The sequence below is a fragment of the Periplaneta americana genome, chromosome 14 (genome assembly GCF_040183065.1).
Source record: "Periplaneta americana isolate PAMFEO1 chromosome 14, P.americana_PAMFEO1_priV1, whole genome shotgun sequence".
NCBI lineage: Eukaryota > Metazoa > Arthropoda > Insecta > Blattodea > Blattidae > Periplaneta > Periplaneta americana.
In genome coordinates, this window is record NC_091130.1 from 75949039 (window position 1) to 75970796 (window position 21758).

Here is a 21758-nt window from a genome sequence, read left to right on the forward strand (position 1 = left end):
CAGAATATGAAAACTGGTGCGTAAAGAAATGCAAGAATAAAATTAATTACAATTATTACTTACTAAAAAGAAGAGCAAGTAAGTACATAGGCCTACATTCTTGTGTAATATTTACATTTTAAACTCAGGATGCATACCTCTAAAACAGTACTTGTTAATATAATTATAATTCCTTTTAATTACTCTAAATAGCTGCATTATTATTTCATTAATAAATAATTTCTTAAGAAGATAGAGTATTATTAACAAAAAGAAAAGTACTCTGAAACTCAAATGCTTGTGCTTTCACGAAGCATGTTGTTGCCCTTGAAGGTACCCAGCTGTAATACCTGGACTGGATGAATGAGTCAATAAATATATGAATGAATCAAATAATGAATCAATGAATGAATCAATCAATCAGTCAATGAATGAATGAATAAATGAATCGATATATAAATGAATCAGTGAGTCGATGAAGGAATGATGGATGATTGATTGATTCATTGATTGAATATACTGAGAGAGGAAGAATTATCAATTAAATGGTAGGCTTATACGACGATAAACGCGTTCTTGCAAGGATTTTTTGAACTCCTGGATGTCTCAATGTGTTCTGGTTTGTCGCCAAATCACAAAGAGTGAGAAACAACTCGAGTATTCGATAAACCGAATGTGAGACACTCCGCGAGATGGGAGAGCTTTGCATACTAACTATAACGCCAGGCGTTCAATAGCAATGTACAGGGTGTAAAGGGTATAAGTGCTGCCCTTTTCATAATCTTCGGTCTACAGGATCAAAAAATTTTCATACAACATAGGGTCAAAACTTTATAGTTTTCGCAGAAAAAAATATTTATTTCCTTAATTTATTTGCGTTATACTGCTTATATTTTTGGTAAAAATACGAAAACAATTGCATCAGTAAGCATATCTAGCAAAGAGTTAATATCATTTTAAATAAATATTTGTGTGTTCTATTACGTTTCCGTGAAATTAAATAATAATGCATGCTTAAATTTGTTAATATTTTGACGTGAGAGACGTTGCAACATGTTCAGCAGGATTCATGCAGGTGACAGCACACTGCATAGACGTACAGCCCAGCTGAGTTCAAACTTTCTATCCATAAGTCTCCTGCCGAGCTGATGGTAGTTCAGTACAGGTATTCGATAAATAACTTGGTGTCATTCACAGTTCAGGAATATCATTATATGTTCTTAATCTATGGAGAAAGTCGTAATTCAAGTGCGGCAAGAGTGATGTACCGTCAACGTTTTCCGTAAAGAATATTACCTAATCGGCGAACTTTTGTAGCAGTTTCTCAAAGATTATTAGTAACTGGGAGTCTCTTACCCCGTTTAGAAAATCAAACAACCAGAAATTTCTTTATAAATAATATTGCGGGAGAGATTAAAATTTTGTATTGGAAATAAGTTTGTGTGATTTTGTGCAGTAAACCATTATTGTTAATTTCTTAGACTTACAATAAAAATGGAATCATATTACTAAATAAAATAGAAATTTACTATTTTGTTCTATTAATGAGATTGAAAGTTTGTATTTTCTGCGCGTTTTATGTAAACATTTGTCCTGGTCCTCCCCTGCATTAGAACAGAGCATCTGTTTTGTACCGGTATGTCTGTACCCGCTTCAGCTGTACTATGTACTTGTAAAGCCCCTCCTCCCCATCCAGTAACGTTGTCAAACGCCTAACCTTGTAAATTTTAATAATTAATTAAATATTGCAATTGGAAAAAAATTGTGAGGACACTTTTTCTTCTTAGGCTGTAAGATAAATTACACAAAATAGACCACTCTTTTTGGATTATATTAAAAAGATACACTTATAACAAGCGAATGTAACAAAAACTTCATTTTGATATATTTTATTCTTGTCACTTTGAATTTAGTGTCATTAGTTATTGCAGTACAGAAGCCAAATATTTATGTTTTAAAACATAAATGACCGCCAGTCATCGTGCACAATATTTTCATATGCTGAAAAGTTTCGATCCACGTCGGCTGAAACAACGGGTGCATATGTGAATCTTTTACACAAAAATACCGTATATAACTGGAGTTCAAGTAATGCACATTCCTGACCAGAAATAACATTGGAAATGTTACGCAGACTACTTTTTTCATAGTTTTTGCTCAATATTGTTTTAATTTTGGTTTTAACGAGGGTTGAGTGACTTCTTTTCCTATTGCGGATATATGCATCTTCAGCCGTCTTACATAGCGTACCAACATAACTTATGAGGCATTACGGACGTTAGTTTGCAATGTTCCAGCGGGATATAAATTCGGCCATTTTCAGACCTCAGGGAAGTGTGTAGGGGTAAGATAATGGAGTGTTATGACAGGTTAGCTTAGTTTAGACTTTTATTATGTCTTACGTACTTATCTGTGACAGGTTAGATGACGATAGTTTATGGTTTTGTTATGCCTCGTATAGGCAAATCTGTAACGGGTTAGGTTATTCGGTTTAGGATTTCAGTGACAGGTTAGGTTAGTTTAGGCTTTTATTATGCTTTGTATATACAACAGGTTAGGTTAGGATAGTTGAGGCTTTTGTTATGCCTTGTATAGGTGAATATGTGGCAGGTTAGGTTAGGTTAGTTTAGGATTTTAGTGACAGATTAGGTTAGGTTAGTTTAGGCTTTTATTATCGTCAAGATGAAGGTGAAAGCAATTGAGTGTGGAGCTCTTGAACAGGTAGTAATTTTTTGTTTTCTATGTTTGCAGTTCAAGTCAGTCGGTGTCTATTCCAAATTCGGCGGAAGTCACTCAACGCTTGTTTTACCTAATTTTGTTTCGTACAAGTTTCCCTGTTCCATTTTGCACGCTGTTAAATTTATGTTCTTTAAGAAGGGTTTACACATGCATGGATTTATTGGCGCCAGTTACTACGCCAGTCACACTTTTGCGCCAGTTAACAAACCAATCATAACGTTACTATTTACTACTTACCCGTACGTATTATTACGAGATAGCTTTACGTAATTAGGCCTAATTGTGTCACTTGTTTTCTCTTAGCCCTGCCTATCTTTTTACAGGGAGCAGCGCTAGGAACAATGACGTATGGCAAGCGGCAATTTGAGTCCTTTGACTCAACAATGAGAGAATTCATTCCCATCATGAGCAACATCGTTGCTTTCATCGACGCAGATAGATATGGCTGCCTTCAATCAATACATGATGAGTTTTGAAAATATATTGAGAAGATATCTTTGTTCAAACAAAGATAAAAAAAATAGAGTAATATATAGGCCTGTAGTAGTTGTCCGGATGTGCGTAAATTTGTCTCACGTCCCTAATTACTTATTGCTACATACTACTTAATGTTGATAGATGAGATCTCGATATTTGTTGCGTTTTGATTGATAATTCAAATCGATTTGAATACTGTAGGACTTGAGATTTTCCCGGCATTGGATATGGAATAATTTTTCTCGGGGTCCCAGCCAGGTGAGTTTGATATTTGCTTCCAAGCTTTTGATTTTTTGTTATATATACAATTTTCTCTTTCTTATGAATACTAATTTATATACAGGGTGTCCGGGACAAAATTTCCCAATAAGAAAGTTTAATAACTCACCAAATAATTTATGGATGAAAATGCTGTTTGCGGAAATTGACAAAGGGACTTCCAAAGTTTCGAATGATCACTAATAAACTTCTATGTGTGCACCTCTTGTAGCACGACAGATGTTCATGCGATATTCAAGTTCTTGCCATGTGTTTCGTAACATCTCTGGAGTGACAGTTGCACAAGCAGCGACAATTGTCCGACGCAGATCCTCCAACTCTGCCACTACAGTCTTGTACACAATGTCTTTTATGTATCCCCAAAAAAGTGGGGTTAGGTCTGGGGATCTGGGAGGCCATGCTGTAGGTCCACCTCGACCAATCCATCGCTGAGGAAAGCATTCATTCAAGTGATATGTAACATGTAATGCATAATGAGGCGGAGCTCCGTCTTGTTGGAAAACATATCCCTGTGGAATTTGAGGAATGACGTAATTTTGCAGCATATCAAGATACACATTTCCATTGATAGTGTTTTCCACAAAAAAGAACGGTCCAATCACAGTTTCATGTGTAAGTCCGCACCAAACATTAATCTTAGGGCTGTCTCTTTCCAATTCCTTCACTACATGCGGATTTTCTGACCCCAGATGCGACAATTATGCCTGTTGACGATCCCACAGACGTGGAAGGTGGACTCATCACTAAACACGACCTTCTGCAGATATCCATTTTCAATATCAATGTTCAACAGCATGTCACTAGCGAAATCATATCGTGCAGGCAAGTCGTTTGGTTTCAACTTTTGAACCAATTGAATCTTGTATGCATGCAGACGTAACCTCTTGTGCAGAACATCGTGGATAGTTGACTTTGGAATTGCAAGTTCCCTGCTGGCACGGCGAACAGACTTACACGGGCTCCATTGGAAAGGTTGCTGAATTCTGTCGACTTGCGCTTCTGTCACTTTCTTCCCGCGTGGTTTTTTTCTCTACAAGAGAACCGGTCTCAAGAAGCTTTCTATGCCAAGTTGTTATTGTGTGCCTATCTGGTGGTTGCTTCTCAGGCCACTGTTGTCTAAATCTTCTCTCCACCATCTTCGGATACTTGAATTCGGCAAGCCAATAGCAGCATTGAACTTTTTGTTGCACTGTGAACGCCATTTTAATTACAGCTATGTCAACAACAATGACCAAATGTTGCCAACATCACACATAAAACTTAAAATGTCCCTCTTTCATTTTCCGCAAATTTCATTTTCCTATCTCCATTATTACGCGAGTTATTAAACTTCCTTATTGGTAAATTTTGTCCCGGACACAGTGTATTTCTCTACTAAAGATTATGTTAAACCTAACCGTGAATTTAACTCAACGTGCCGTATTGCAGAGTCTCGGTTAGGTTGAACTGTAGTGGAATGCGATTGGTATTACTGCTAGGAAAGAAAAGATGATGGCAGCCGTTTAATTATATTATTGATGTAAAAATAGCCGACACTCCTGGAGAATCTTCATTAAGAAACGTCTTATCATCAGAGAGAGTATCATAAAAAAATCCAAAGAGGACCAATACCGCGTACATCAATATGCTTGTCAGACTTTACCTCAAATAATTTCTTAACGCTGGCTACCAACTTTATCAACGTTATGCTCCCAAACACAATGTAATCAAACTAAACCTTGCATAGCTATCCGCGACGTAACTCCATACAGAATCAACTGAGTAATGAAGTAATAATATTAGTGTGCGTATTTTATGTGTTGCCTAGAATGTATACGAAACTGAATTCAGTGAAACAAAATTATTTGTATGAGTCTAGTAAAATTATATAATATTATTAGTGTGTTTATACATCAGGCCCCATACTAAATCATACGAGGAGACTGTCTGCCACACAGTACAATGCCAATAGGTTTATAGTAGATTTAAGGACACCTTCGAAATCTTCCACCGTTTGCATTATGCCTACTAGATAAAGATAAAGATATCCTATTTTGTCCCCTGAAGGGCAAAGGTCTCCTTAAATAAGGGAAAGTTCTACTTGCCTAAAGTGGTGAGCTAGTCCACGTGACGTGATATTTAAGTCTAGGAACTTGAATTTCTTCACCAATGATTCTGTCACTGCCTTTCACAACTTCCTGTCTATGCACAAATGTCCCTCGATTAGTTTCCACTTTCTTCTGTCTCTTGCCTCTCTGGACCATTGTTGACCTGCCTGTTCTTTGAAGAAGTCAGCCCATCTGCGCCGAGGTCTGCCTTGAAGTCTCCTTCCTATACGGGGGTCCCACATGGTAGCTCGGTATGTCCATCTGTCGCCTGATAACCTGGCCACGTGTCCACCCCATTTCCATTTGGATGTAATGGCTGCATGTGTTATGTCCTGTGTATCTGCTAGTTGGTACAGTGTCGCATTTGGGATTTTCTGCTTCAGTGATACGCCCATAATTTTGCGCATCATTTTCCTTTGACACGTTTGTAGTTTGGTCCTGTGTTTCCCTGTTAGGACCATGTTTGGCACCCATAAAGTAATACAGGATAAACACAGGTCTCCAGTGCCTGTATTTTAGTTTTTCTGCTTAAGATTTTGTCAAGCAGAATTAATTTAAGGGCCCAAAAAGCCTTCCAGGACAGGGAGATCCTTCTATTCATTTCCTTTTCTGTTCTGTCCTTGAAAGAATTAGTTGTCCCAGATAAGCGTATTCATCCATCTACTACCAGAGAAAAAATAGCTCAGCGCAACTAGTAACTGATGTAGAGATTCAACAGAATGTTTGAAAAAATAAATAAGAAATCATTTATCTTTTCAAATAATCTTTAAATTCAAACCCTAGAACACATATTTTTGCACTTTCTCATGTTTCTGTTGCATGTTGTATCCGAGTTTCAATTTTTCGAAACAAGGTTAGGACTATAAGCCTAATTCTGAAGGTTAGGACTGTCTGCTTCGAAAGCCTCAATCTGTTTTAAAACTTATGTTCATTCTATATTTCAAAGTGATGCACTCTATTTCGAAAAGCTCTTGTCCGCCGTGGTCGTTCAGTAATATTTATCACTCACATATCGTCACTCATAAGTTCTTGGAAAACATCTGCAAAATCCATGTGTATTGTGGGAACCGCCATCTTGCACTATTCAGCTTTGAACTGCAGTTTAAACGGCAGAGAACTGCCGATCAAGTTAACTCAATATTAACTGGTAGTTAAGGTTTATAATAAGAAGCAGGACGAAAAACTTCAGTTTAAACTGAACGTAAGGTTTGAACGGCGTTTATAATACCGGCCGTAAATGATACTGCGTCAAATGATCTATCCACATAATCGAATTTGACCGAAAATAGTTTGCTGAACAGTTATAGTTAAGGACAGTATATACAGGTCTTGTTTTATAAGATAGCCTAAAATTTCAAAACAACATTTTTATAACTTCAAAATGCTTATCTTTCTTCAAATTTGGAACACATACACTTTAAAAACAGTTTTAAAAAGTGGGGCTAGCTATTTTGTATGTATACTGTAAGTAAAAATATTGTCATTAATGGTAACTAAATAACAGAAAAGTAAAATGTTCAACGATTTGGACAGCACTTAGTTAATCATTTTTACTTCAGCATAAACTAGCAAAATATGAAGAAAGTAGCATAGGATCCCACATATGGTACTGGGGAGTTTTAAATCTACTGGATTGAGGTATTGTACAGATATTTTTAGTATAATTTTAAATTTCATTTTTCTCAGCTTTTATTTCTTCGGCATTTTGAACTTTTCAAAATACTCTGCGTACCACAATTTTTTAACTATCTGTTTGAAATTTTCAGGAAAACTTTAGATATATATATGAGTAAAAACTCATATGCAATTGTTGAGAAATAGTCGTTGGTTCCATTGTTATTAAATATCGTTCATATTTCATATGTATCAAAATTAAAAATTAAATAACTATAGAAATATTTTTTTCTACAAACCTAGTTTAAATTAAACAAAGCCTACTCATCATTTTTATATTAGTCTTTCATGTCCAAAATAAATGTTTAAATATTGTGTGATAATAATCCATTTGGTACAAGGAGCATTTTAATAATATATAAAAAACAATAAAATCTTAAATAAAGATATTAATACCTCAAAAACTATTTTACACAGCTTAACAACATTTGGTGTGTAATACCAGTATGATAATTCATTTGCTAGTATGGTCAAAATTTCAAGTTTATCAGATGAATATTAGAATTTCATAGAAAATACTGAAAATATTTAAAATCTGAACATCATGGCGATAAGATTGCTTAGACAAGATTTGAGATGAGAGTTGGCTTTCATAGGTTTCGCTGGCGATAAGATTGCTTAGACAAGATTTGAGATGAGAGTTGGCTTTCATAGGTTAAAACTCAATAGATTCTTACATACTATTAATCCAATGCCACATAAGCGAAATAGTCCTTATAATTTTGCATTTTTTTTCTCGCAAAAATATGAAGTATTTCGCTGGAAAAACTTTTTTCGCGATGTTTTCCTGTAAAATGATCTATTTATTTGTTATTACAACATACACCTTCACAAAGAAAACCACTTTCCTCTTTAATTCACAATCTATAGCAATTTCATCACTAACCCTTAATCCCTACCCATAGCAAAACTTATACTAACCCTTCCCTGGGTTACTGGAGAACCCCAACAATTAAAAGCTTAATGTTTTCCTCGAAATGCAAAAATTTAATTTCTACACATATGGTCACAATCTTCTGAATATGTCAGTACTGCCAACCAACTCGAAGAAGCATTAAAATAAAAAACTCATGGGGTACTCAAGTACCCCGGGTAGGGATTGAGGGTTAATGCGAAAGTCTGTGGCGTTTGTCTGAAAAAAAGTTATTTCCTCCTAAGCATATTGGATAGGTCCCATGGATTGATTAATGGATTGATAGATTTATGGATTGAGTGATTGCAGGTACTTAATTACCTTGACAACAGCAATATCATTTCTGTACATATCTCCTGGATTGTATTCCTCGTGTACGATTGTCTTCTCAACAGCGATCTTGTTGCCTCCACTCGATAGCGTGATGGTTCCAGCCAACACGGACAAATCTTGAACAGGAACCCTGTTGGGGCACGTATACACTTGTTAATAACGCGAAAATTATGATATTCAAATTTAATTTTCATCAGCTAGAACTACAATAATATTATTATAGCAACTGAACCAAATTTTAATGTTAAACAATCTGCACTCTATATTGTTCCGGAAATATAATCTTAAATTAAATCTTCTACCAGATTACTACTCAGATAGATGAGCAGAAGACTGGATGAGTCAATGTTGTGCTTGGAGGGGTTCTTCGCTGACTTCGAGTCTTGCGATAGGCAATGCAGGAGGGAACTCTTATAAACATCCTCCACTTACCAATCGCCTTCTCCTCTCTAGCGCATAAACAGTATCAGATTGTTTCATTTGAACTGTACACTTGGTCAAAATGAAAGTGGCCGGTCTCTTGAGCAGTGAAAATTTTCTAAGTCCCTTCGAGTGAGCTCGCAGTTCACTACCGTAAACATCCGTGCGCCGCTTTAGTTAACTCCGTAATACAAGGCGCTGATTTGGGCTACCTCCACAGCATGCTTCGAATCTCCGTAGAAAATTTTTTGTTTTGTCCTTTCTTTTATTTTTTACAACTCGTTTTAGTGTAATATAATCAAATAACTTTGCTTATGTTAATTCATGTTACTTACAGATAATTACAAAATTGGTGAAAATTTGTGGTTATAATTCCAGGAAATCAGGATATATTTTGTCATCAGAATTATGGTTTTTCTTTTTGTTTACACTTACTACGTTTAGGCCCTGATCATCACGGATTTAGATTAGTAGGCCTATAATAATCATATTCCTTGTAGTACAACTTGCAAATTAATTATTGTCAATTATTTAACAGTGAAAATATTTACTGAATGTTCTTTAGGCAATAGAGTGCAAATCAGCAGGGATTAATAAAATATTTAACACAGCATTTTAATATGAAAGCCCTTAATTGTCGTCTTTAGTATTACTTCCATCTAGCGTCAAAAGTTTCTATTAACACGAAAAAAATAATAAAGCGAAAAGTATACCAAGGATAAAAAATATGACGAAGACCTGTTATATTTTCAATGATGCATTTACAAGACAAAAAAAGAGTTTAGTAACTCCTCGAAGATTTGAGCTTGCAACTTCACGAACTCTTAGCTGTCTCTCTACAAACTACGCTAAGTGTTTTACTGCATCAGAATGGCATTGTAAAGAGCCAATGGTCGTACCCCACTTTAGAACCTGTTATATAGTATGTAGTGTTTGTGTTACAATATTCACTCTTTAAACACTCTGTCTGTTTTAAATCTCGTATATGAATTAATTTCTCGGAAGATTTTAGTGATTAATAGTTGTGTTACCCATTGTAAATACTAGACGAATATACGCAAACTTTTGAATAAAACCTGGCTGTCCCGAGCGCTCACGGAAATACCCGATTCGAACTTAATCTCTCAGACGCGGGCAAATTTCATTTTGACCAAGTGTACAAGCTCCTATATTTCCTGTACCAGGAATATCAAGAACACGGGAAAGTTTACGAACTGCTGTCTATTAGATTGCACTTTGCGGTCGCTGTGGTGGGAGAGAGCCTCGCGACATGAAAAGTTATTTCACGTTATAAGAGAATTTGAAATATTACTATATTGTTATATTGTGAATGAACTATCCACTTACGAATAAATGCGCATAGACTATATTCAAACACCTTTTCGAAACTATGTTATATTGATATATTTTTCATAATAAAACTAATATTATTCAAATCTCTTTGCTTTTACACACATACACAAACATCCGGGTTTTTACTTATTCGTAAAGGTTTCAGTACTCTAAATTTTTGTAATGTTTTCTAGAAATGATTCTTCTAATGTTAGTCTTACTGGAAATAATCCACATAATGGACTGTATATCAGAATCTGTCAAACATGGTCTTTGCCTAGTTTTGTTCAGATTCATTTGTGAAAAATGGCGTTTGTACCTGTACATGTTGTCAAATATTGACATTACTTCTTCTGCAAACTTACAAGCGAGATGAAATTTCAACAAATAAGTAATTAGCTAATAACCACAGTAAAATTTTTAAAATTGTTAAAAGCACAGCATTATAACTTCCAGGAAAAAGATACGTATTGATTTTTTTATATTAAAACACTCTAGCAGCCCCAGAAAGAGTAAGTTACATACTCGTGTTTAGAGGGCATTCCACATAAGTTAAGACATTTTATTAAATAACAAGGTAAAAAAGGAAGGGAAAACACAGATATCACAGTAATTGAACTTTAAATTTTCTCTGTTAACAGCAACTTTGAATTGATTTTTTAAAAATAAGGAGCATTAGAAATTGTATGTTCAGGAATGTAGCTATTATCGTGTTATAAAGCCTTGGGCCGAAATTGCTACTGTGATTATATGCTACTGCTGTAGTACATTTAAATACTGTCAAGCATATGTTGTCTGATCTATAGGTTTTATAATTATGTGAATATAAATTAAATATATTTGGGTTTTATATACGTAATTAAATAACACATTGTTATAAATTTGATGGAAGTCAAATACTTTAAATTTTGAATGAAGCACTTCTGAAAGATAATCAAGAGGCTTATTAAGGGCATTAAGGCATATTTTTATTATTCTATTCTGTATGTATGTTACGTTACGTTACGTTACGTTACGTTACGTTATGTTATGTTATGTTATGTTATGTTATGTTATGTTATGTTATGTTATGTTATGTTATGTTATGTTATGTTATGTTATGTTATGTTTCTTTCGTTCACTTGAAATTATTGTGGAGGAAAAGCAGAGAGTTACCATTTCTTGTATTCGTTATAGTTTGCATGTTATTACTCGACCAAGGCCAGTGAAGTCCTGCAGACCGGAGCCATGGCGCTACTACTCCTGCGTTCGTAATACCACTTCGCGATAGTTCACATTACGCCCGCGGCTCCACTCACCTTGGTCGAGTAATACTTTTGTACTACTGAACTGACAACAGAAACTACAGCGATAGGTATACATTGTGCTTTAATCCTACCCCGCGGAACAAGAACTATAAACCTGCAAGATATGACGCAACTTGTCCTACCCACGTAAAGCAAGGTTAAGCTCAGCCCTTGCTCATCTTTACTACAGGAGATGAGGACAACACAGGACAGAAGAGGTCAAAAAGTAGTCTCAGCCGTAAAGATAAATTTGCGTTTTTCTTCTCTGTACTCTAACGTATTTCGTATTACGGTAATCTAGAATTCTCAAACTTAATATTAGGCTTATAATACAATAATACATGTGCAGACTTACGTTTTAACACAGTGTGCAGCTGTGAGTACATAACAGCTATTCACGATAGTGGCGCCACAGTTGTGTCTCGAGCGGTACTGAAGAGACACCTATGTGGAATTGATAGACGAATCTTGTTAAAGTCTATTTCGCGTAGCAATAGCAACAGTAAGTTAACTAGTTTTGTTACTTTAACTTCTATTTTATTAAATAAATATATATTTTAAAATGTGTCGTCATTATGTATAACCACAATCTTAAACCACATTGACATTATAATCGATATTCAATTGTTTATATTTACCAAAGATTCATATTCAAAGTCTAGAGTGCAAAGTGCTTAATTATAAAGAAAAAGGCGAGTTTAAATAATATTTCCGTACCTGAGAAGCAAAGGGGCGAATTTCCATTTTCATAACTTTTCAGGAGAGCCAAAAAAAACTGTTTCTAACGATGCAACACATAACTGTACATGGGTAATGAAATGTAAAACTTAGGACTGTGATTTTCAGATATGTTATTTAGGCATTTATTATCATTTTTTATGTGGAATTATGTAACATTGAATTTAATAGTTTCATTCTAAATGGAATTACTGTATTTATAAAAATAAAATGCACATACGCCGCCTTTCCGTAAAATTTCTTTCTTAATGTTTTCAGTTTCCTGTTTGATTTTTTATGCAATATGAAGTATTTTAAGATTAAACATGTATTTATTAGGTCCAAATTACAGTACATAATACATACAAGTTGATTGAACGTATTAATATAAATTGAATAAGACATTGTTGAGAAAAAACTTTTGTGAATCATGAATACAAGACAAGAAACGGAAAATAAAATTTTTGAACTTGACTTTGTACAAACTAACAAAACAATTATTAATCTAAAAGACATTCACTTTCCTTTTCATCATGTAGATTAGCTGTGCAAAATGTAGAATAGCATTCTGGGGTGCATTTTATCTGTGTTTGGAGGTCCGTATATTTCGAAAAGTTGATGGGTTTGGCTCCAGTGAGAATGAGTGGAATTTCTGCTGGAAGCTGAAGTACAGTTCTACGATGAAGTATGGTATCAAATTCTTGAAATGTGGTATCTGAAAAAGATGTCTTGTAAGAGCTACTTCCAGGTTTAGCAGCAGAAATTTTTAAGCCATACTATCTTCAAGATTTGGAATACCTCACTGTTACTAGATCTTTTACTATGAATAAACGGAGAAAAGAATGTATCATCTTTGAAATCTTCAATTTGCATTTCATGGACTGCTAATGGCTGCTTTACTTGACACGTTCAGATGAATTTATTCCAGTCACGAGGAACAGCGATTTCAAAATTAGGAAGTTTAATTTTTTTTCGTTCTATAATGGAATGTATGTTATTACCAGGGAAAGGATTTATATGTAAATACATATTTACTTATAAAGCTAATATAATTTATATTTTGCATTATCTTTATGTTTCACAATGTGTAGGGTTGAAAAATCCTACTTTTATTTTCCATATTTTTCCATATTTTAGAGTTTAGTACATATTTTCGTTAATTTCCATATATTTCCCATATTTCATATAAAACAGTTCATATTATATTAGGTTTAACAATAAAACAAAACAAAATTCCATTAACTTTTAAAAATACATTTCAACAATAGAGATTTAAACACATGTTCAGTAATCCCTTTAACATCAGAGTTATTTGAAAATTAGCAGTCCTATCAACAATGGGAAAGTAAGTTACAAAACTGTATTAATTTAATTTAAAATTTTTAACAGACTTCAGTTGTGCAGCTCAACAGTTAAATGCCAGTCAGAGTACACATAGGTTCAGTTTTGTAAATCATACTATAAAGACGGTAAATATGCCAAAAGTACGTCATTCAGTCAATTTAAAATCAAAACTAACAAGTTACATTTCAGAATTTAAAGAAGATGGTTTATCAACTGACAATAAAATATTATTTTGTAATTTGTGTCAGTGTGCAGTATCATCTACACAAAAGTTCCTGGTGCAACAACACATTACAACTAGTAAACATCAGGCCAACAAACAACTAAATTCCAAGCAGAGACAATTGTTTTTAACACAACCAACAACATCGAATGTAAGATCTGAGTTTAACATCGACCTGTGCCGTTCTCTCATCTCTGCTGATATTCCTCTCTACAAACTAAAGAATAAGGTCTTCAGGGAATTCCTTGAAACATATACTCAACATACAATCCCGGATGAGTCAACACTTAGGAAGACGTATGCTCCATCCATCTACGATGAGACAATACAGAAGATAAGAGATGAAATTAAAGATAGTTCAATTTGGGTTTCCATTGATGAGACTCCCGACAAAGAAGGTAGACTTGTTGGTAATGTAGTTATCGGTTTGTTAAGTGAACAATATTCTGAACGAATTCTTTTACATTGTGATGTTCTAGAAAAGTGCAATAACAAAACTATAGTTAAACTGTTCAACGAAGCTATGGGTATCCTGTGGCCAAAGGGTATTATGTACGATAATGTGTTATTCTTTATTAGCGATGCTGCCCCTTATATGGTCAAAGCTGGACAAGCATTATCTGTTGTATATCCTAAATTGACTCATTTTACTTGTGTGGCGCATGCATTTCATCGTGTGGCAGAAGTGGTCAGAGACAATTTCCCTAAAGTAGATTTGTTGATTTCATCAGTGAAAAAAGTATTTCTCAAAGCTCCCAGTAGAGTTAACGTGTTGAAAGAAATGTACCCTGAAATTCCATTGCCACCAAAGCCAATTTTAACTAGATGGGGTACATGGCTAGAAGCAGTTGAATATTATGCCGAACATATAGACTCTATTAACAATGTTCTCCTTGCATTGGACTCTGAAGATGCAGTCTCAATTGATACTGCGAAAACAGTTACCTGTGACATAAGTGTGAAGAATGACTTAGCTCACATTCAGCATACATTTTCATGCATCATAAAAACGCTCAAAAGTCTCCAAAATAGGCACCTTTCACTATCTGAAAGTTTTGAAATTATAAATAGTACTGTGGAACAACTGAATCGTGGTAGAGGTAAAGTTGCAGATGCAATAAGAGCTAAGGTGGACACTGTACTTTCAAAAAACCCTGGATATGAAGAACTACAAAAGGTTGTTGCTGTGATGAGTGGTGAATCAACAGTGAAGATTAACTTGGACTTATCCCCAGCAGACATTGTGAAATTGAATTATGTACCAGTTACTTCTTGTGACGTCGAACGCTCTTTTAGTCAGTATAAATCTATCCTCAGAGACAATAGAAGAAGATTCACTTTTCAGCACTTGAAAGAAATGTTTGTAACCTATTGTTATGGTAACAGACAATAAAAATTGTGTTTTGTTGAAACTACATTGGAAGATAAGGTACGTCCATTATATTTTTTGTTTAGTTTGATTAAAATGTACCAATATTTAACGTACATAGTCATTTTTTTTATAATTTTAAGTCCATATTTAATTCCATATTTTGGTAAAAATCCATATTTAATTCCATATTTTGGTAAAAATAACTACATATATATTTACATATTTCATATATTTTTAGTCCATATAAATCCGTTCCCTGGTTATTACTATCTATGTATGTGTGACCTTTCAAAAGGTATTTGTGATTGATTTCTTTAAAATTTGGAAGCTGACAGAGGAGCCAGGTATACATTAGTGTCATTTGCACATTTCGATTTTGGCCAGTAAAATTGTCTGACGAAATAGTTAATATCTCAGATTGTTAATTCAAATGCAATCGAGCCCATTGCAGTAAGCAAGAGGCTATATCATTGCCTCCTCTTCCAACAACAGTTTTATCTCATAACATGCAGTATCTTTCATTAGATACTGCATCTTGTATTGTTAAATTCAGAGTCCAGAGCTTGCGTAAGTAAAATGATTAGCAGTTAGTAAGGCCAGGAGATGGAAGACTTTTTGTAGATACATAGTTAGCACATTTTTCTTTGGATCTGATTTTGCCTCTATTGTCTCAGCATTTTTCAGGGAGTCTGCTTCCTTGTGATGATTTTCAAGACCTTTCTTGGCTTCAGTCTTTGTTGCTTCATTTCTGGCATTCTTAATTAAATAATTTCTGAAAGTAATCACATTCATCCACATATGCACAAATCGCACAAGAATTCTTTACAAAATAGAAGCATGAGGCGTATGTCCCATATGCACCCATTTTCTTCTGACTCTTATATGGACAGCCGCCGTTATAATACGCCGTAATCATGTCATGTAGTCAAGAATGCTACGGACACCAATCGAGAATATATGGGAATGTTTTGTTGTCAGTGTAATGTATGTGATGTATATCTGAATGACAAATTTCTCTTACCATGAAAGGGTATTGACCTGGTTTAACGTTTGTACCATTTATGATTCTTCCTCCTCGTCCGATTTCATTCCAAGGAAAACCTGCAAAACAAAATACACAAAGACAGAGAAACTTGATTATTTACAATTTAGCCTACATGTGTCCATACAGTATTAAAATATTTGATTTTACGATTACGTAGGCCTATGTATTTTTTTTTTTTTGTTTTAATATGCAGAACTTTAACTTCGATCTAGAATATGCCATTAGGAAAGTTCATGATAACAGACAGGGTTTGGAATTGAACGGGTTACATCAGCTGCTTGTCTATGCGGATGACGTAAATAGATTATGAGAAAATCAACACACGATTAGGGAAAACAAGGAAATTTTACTTGAAGCAAGTAAAGCGATAGGTTTGAAAGTAAACACCGAAAAGACAAAGTATATGGTTATGTCTCGTGACCGGAATATTTTACGAAATAGAGATAGGCCTATAAAAAATTGGACGTTTATCTTTCGAAGATGTAGAAAATTCAAATATTTTGGAACAGTAACAAGTATAAATGACACTCAGGAGGAAATTAAATGCATAATACATATGGGAAATGCGTGTTATTATTCGGTTGAGAAGCTTTTGTCACCTAGTCTGCTGTCAAAAAGTCTGGAAGTTAGAATTTATAAAACAGTTTTATTACCGGTTGTTCTGTATAGTTGTGAAACTTGGGCTCTCACTTTGAGAGAGGAACAGAGATTAAGGATGTTTGAGAATAAGATTCTTAGGAAAATATTTGGGGCTAAGAGGAGAATGGATAACGTTACACAAGGCAGAACTGCACGTATTGTATTCTTCACCTGACATAGCCTAATTAGGATCATTAAATCCAGATGTTTGAGATGAGCAGGGCATGTACCACGTAGGCCTATGGATGAATCCAGAACTGCATATAGAGTGTTAGTTGGGATGTCGGAGAGAAAAAGATCTTTGGGGAAGCCGAGACATAGATGGGAGGATAATATTAAAATGGATTTGAGAGAGGTGGGATATGATTACTGTAGAGACTGGATTTATCTTGCTCAGGATAGGGACCGATGGCAGGCTTATGTCAGGACGGCAATGAAACTAACGGTTTCTCTAAAAGCCATAAGTAAGTGATATTATTATTATTATTATTATTATTATTATTATTATTATTATTATTATTATTATTATTATTATTATTATAAGTTTATCCTCTACTAAATTCCTATCTCTCGCATTTCAATTTTTGTAGGTTGGCAGGTCTAGTGTTACCAGACCTCTGCCATTGTCAAGAATATCGTAAAACGTTTGTGTTTCGCTAATGCGGATGAACGCTTGCTCACATAGTATAAACCACTGATGACAACGAGAGCGCAAACGTGCTCATAGCCCGTATGCGCTGACCAGAGCACGTAAGGCACGCAGGTACAAGTCACTGGTGAACACAAGGGTTGTACATTACACATTGACGAGGAAGTCGTTCAGTAAGTCTTGACTTCTTATGTAAGTGAAAGATGAGATGATGCTATTTGTTGGTTTCTGGCAATTATTTAGTTACAAAGACAAGCAGTGTCGAACGCCTGAAATTGTTAGTTCATCTAAAGAGTGATATAATATTCAAATTAGTTTGTTTTTATTGACATTAAGTAGTAGTAAATGTATGTGAAGATGTATTGTAGAATTTCTTCTTCACAGCATTGTTTTTATATTTACAGAATAAAGTACAAACAAAAGTATGCGCTGCTAATGGCGTAGATTCGTCACATGTCAGTTACGAGTTATGTCTATGAATTGTTCAGATTTTCGTACATATATTCTCAGTTTGAAGTTTTTTTTACCATTACGACATCCTTTGGTAAGCCAAGAAAAAGTGCTGTCCAGGTATTTTGAATTGCGTGAATATTTGTCAGAATGCATAATAGAAAAACAGAGATAGTCCGGAACTAGTTGACTCTACATGGATCGAGGAACTTAACTTTCTCAAGGATATATTCGAGCATCTGAACGTTTTGAAATGGAGATCGCAAGGAAAGAATTAATTAATTTGTGTCGACAGATATTGTTAAAAGCTTACAGATGATGATTTCGTTGTGGATGTCACACATCTCACAGCACATAATTTTTATAATTCCAACGCATTCAGTCATTGAACTCCTGTTCAAGAGTGTAAAATACGGCAATGTTTTAAAAAATGTCTGGGAAGTGTTCCATAAATGATTTAAAGATATTGACCTACTCCAGCCCAAGTTGGATTTGTTTTGTGATCCTTACTCATCAAACCCAGAAAATATACCAACACAGTTACAATTATATACCTGAATTGACAAACATCCCAAGTCCAAAATTTACCAAATTCGACTTTTTACCTAATAAGTTTTTTTTTTACGTAGGCTATCATTATGTAAAAAGAATATCCTAAGTCCGACTTTAAACCTGTGTTTTTGGATCATACAAATATTTATTTCAATACTCATAATGCAAATCTATATAGTTTCTTTGCGGTCCTGAAAAATGTACTTCAATGAACTTGGAATGTTAGCCAATTCAGGTGTGCCATTACAAATTATTTTGCTGCAGGAAATAACATTTCACCGGACATAAGAAGGCTGGGGTCGGCAAAATTCAGAAAAAGCACTTGTGAATTACGCGAAAAGTCAAGAATTTCAATTTGTTTCTGGAAGTGTGATGATGGTCATATAAGTAGTACATGCTTATGTAACAGTTAATAACAATAATTAGGCTAATTATAGGCCTCATTATGTAAAACTGCTTAAGTTAAAGAGAAGCTATGTTTATTATTTGTTATATCCTACTATTTTATAATTAATTGCATTTATTAGAGAGGTACATGTTGTAAAACATGCTTTTATTTCTTGTTTTCTTGTATGAGCGTAACACATAATCTATTACTGAAGAGTAGTTTAATTCATCTTGCAGTGTCAGGCCAATAGAGTTTATTTTTCTCGCTCCTTTTTCACCGTTGAAACCAGTGAGCGCTTGGTAACACGTAAGAGTCTTTCACGTGCTCTGACCTTGACATCTCTGGTATAAACTAATTAGGGCTTAATAAGAATTGTTTACATTTCCGTTGTACTGCCTTAGGAATAGTGAAACAGAGGTGGACGGAACCATTTAATAAATTAAAATAATAATGATTTTGTTCTTATTACATACTTTTGTTTATTTACGTACTCTTTTAATTCCCTGACGGGTTCGCTTACCATTTATTTACTTTGTGTTAAGAAACGTCTTAAGTTTAGTAACGTTTTATACAGTTAGTCTATACTTACCTGTGCTCGTCACCAGGAAGAGACTGAAGACAATTGTATAACTCAGCATGGTGTATCTTCTTGTCACCGCTGTATCAGTGCCAAAATCCCTATGCTTCGCAAAGATTTATACCTCTTCCCAGATAATCTTATCTGTTACAATATAAATAATTTTTATATTTCATAAGGACAAAATCTACTTCCGAGTTATCGTAGAATGTAATATCGACATATTAATACCTAACAGAGGTTAGAGAAGTATTAACAACTTTATTCACATTTTACAATGTTGAGAAAATCCTTAGAGAAATTCTGAAGGACTCAATTCAAATTTTTCGGTTTTATCTGTATTTCAAGTAATATGAAATTTATTGTATATATTTTCATTGTTTCATGGTAAACGTTTACATAGGCCTATGTACAGTCAACTACGGATATAGTGAACCTCTGCGGACTTGCATATTTCGTTCACTGTATCAGAGGTTCACAAAATCCGAAGTGTCTCTCTCCTAACTTTAAATGAAAGCAATAAATGAAATTGTGGACAACAAAATAAAACACTATACGGTAATTAAAATATTTCATTTTTGTGGAATGGATTATACACTGTATACTGTTACTTAAACTATGTGTCGACACGTCCACTTGCGAAAGGTGTCATAATATTCGCCTTCTCTTCCAGAGAAAACACTTTACTATTCGATATTTTTATACAGTACATACATTGTTCGAACATTAGAAACATACTTATCAGGTGGAAATGACAAACGCTGTTATGGTTTGACTGCGTACTCAGCGTTGGAATTTCCCGGGTCACTTAATGGAAACTGGGAGATGGTTGGTGAAGTTTGAAAACCATAGGAATTTTACCTTCATTTATGCTCTGGACATAATGTCCTTTAATAAAAGAAGGCAATTTAATTTTCCGTTGTTTCGACGCTATCCGTTATAATGGAAAATGTTTCTGAGAACAAAGGGCAACCCTTTGACAGTGGAGGATTATAAATAACAGTAGAGTAGTGTGCCTGAGAACAGAATGGCAACCCTTCGACGGTAGAGTGAGGCAAGGTCGTCACGCGTTGCATAAATTTACAGTACAGCTCATTGCCTAGGAATCACTAATCCTACTTTTTAAAGGACTAAGAAACTTAGAATGTTCTTCTTAACACAGTCTTTCAATTTTATACAAGAAAGTCTCACTTCAAAGAAGAATTTATCGGGATACAACTCTTGTAAGTTCAATTTTTAAGGTTCACTGTAACCGAAGCGAAGGTTCACTATAAACGGAAATATTAATATATTTTTTAATGTATGCGGGTCGGGACCAACGATTTAGGTTCACTATAACCGAGTTCGCTATATCCAGAGTTGGTTGTATTTGTTTTCTGGATCCTTGTGGTCACCCTTATTGTAAGGCAGATGGTTTTATTTAAAAAATCCGATATAATAATAATAATAATAATAATAATAATAATAATAATAATAATTTAGTTATTCTGATTATATACATGACATATGTAATTATTACACTCGATGGAGCAAAAGGTCGTGCTCGGGTGCAGTTTAATTATAATATTTATTCAATACAAATAAAATACCAAGACGTAGGCCCATTACAGTGCATACAAAACAAATAAAAAACAACACAAGGATAAGAGTGAAGATACAATATAATATAAAAATACAATATAAAAAGCCACCAATGTAGGTAGCGCCCTCGCACGCAACTTGGATTTGGTTTCTTTCATTTGAATAATATAATACTTAATGATGCTATATCAATTACTAGATTATTTAGCGTTGATAGAATTGGTGACAGCGAGATGATATTTTATCGAGATGAGTTTAAGAATTAGCTATGGAATTATCTGACATTCGCCTTACACTTTGGAAAATCTAAGAGAAAAATTCGACCAGTTAATAAAAGAGAATAATTTTCAACACTCTCACAAAATACTTTACGGTGTGAAAGGGAACTAAATAGGATACCTTTGAGAGATAAATCAGGGCAGTGATTTAAAACCAAAAGTGTAATGTCATTGTGATTTTTTGCGAACGGAGTTTGGGAAAAGTAGGATTTTAAGTTGCCTTTTGCAATGCACGTTACAGGAAAACTTAAGATGTTGGAGAGGTGATGTTGGGGGATTTTGTAGAGAAAATACTAACAAATGGATCCTTTATTGGTTTATTACATTTGGGTATAATTTCATTGAACATCGGTAAAAAGGAATATGACAAAGACGTGGGAACCGTGCTTTCAGTGACGGTAGAAGCAAATCGGAAGCAAGACGA

General features: G+C 34.4%; 1 protein-coding gene across 1 annotated transcript in view; it reads right to left on the reverse strand.

Annotated features, from left to right (window-relative positions):
• The window catches only part of LOC138713465 (trypsin-1-like), a 34237-nt gene extending 14666 nt beyond the window's left edge, over positions 1–19571 (reverse strand). Inside the window, exons 1-4 of the mRNA XM_069845590.1 lie at positions 19488–19571; positions 16197–16276; positions 11875–11963; positions 8470–8611 (exon numbers count right to left, since the gene is read on the reverse strand). Coding sequence (XP_069701691.1) covers positions 8470–8611; positions 11875–11963; positions 16197–16276; positions 19488–19536 — 360 coding nt within the window. The 5' untranslated portion in view covers positions 19537–19571. The remainder of the gene's footprint in view (positions 1–8469; positions 8612–11874; positions 11964–16196; positions 16277–19487) is intronic.
• Positions 19572–21758: the final 2187 nt, after the last annotated feature.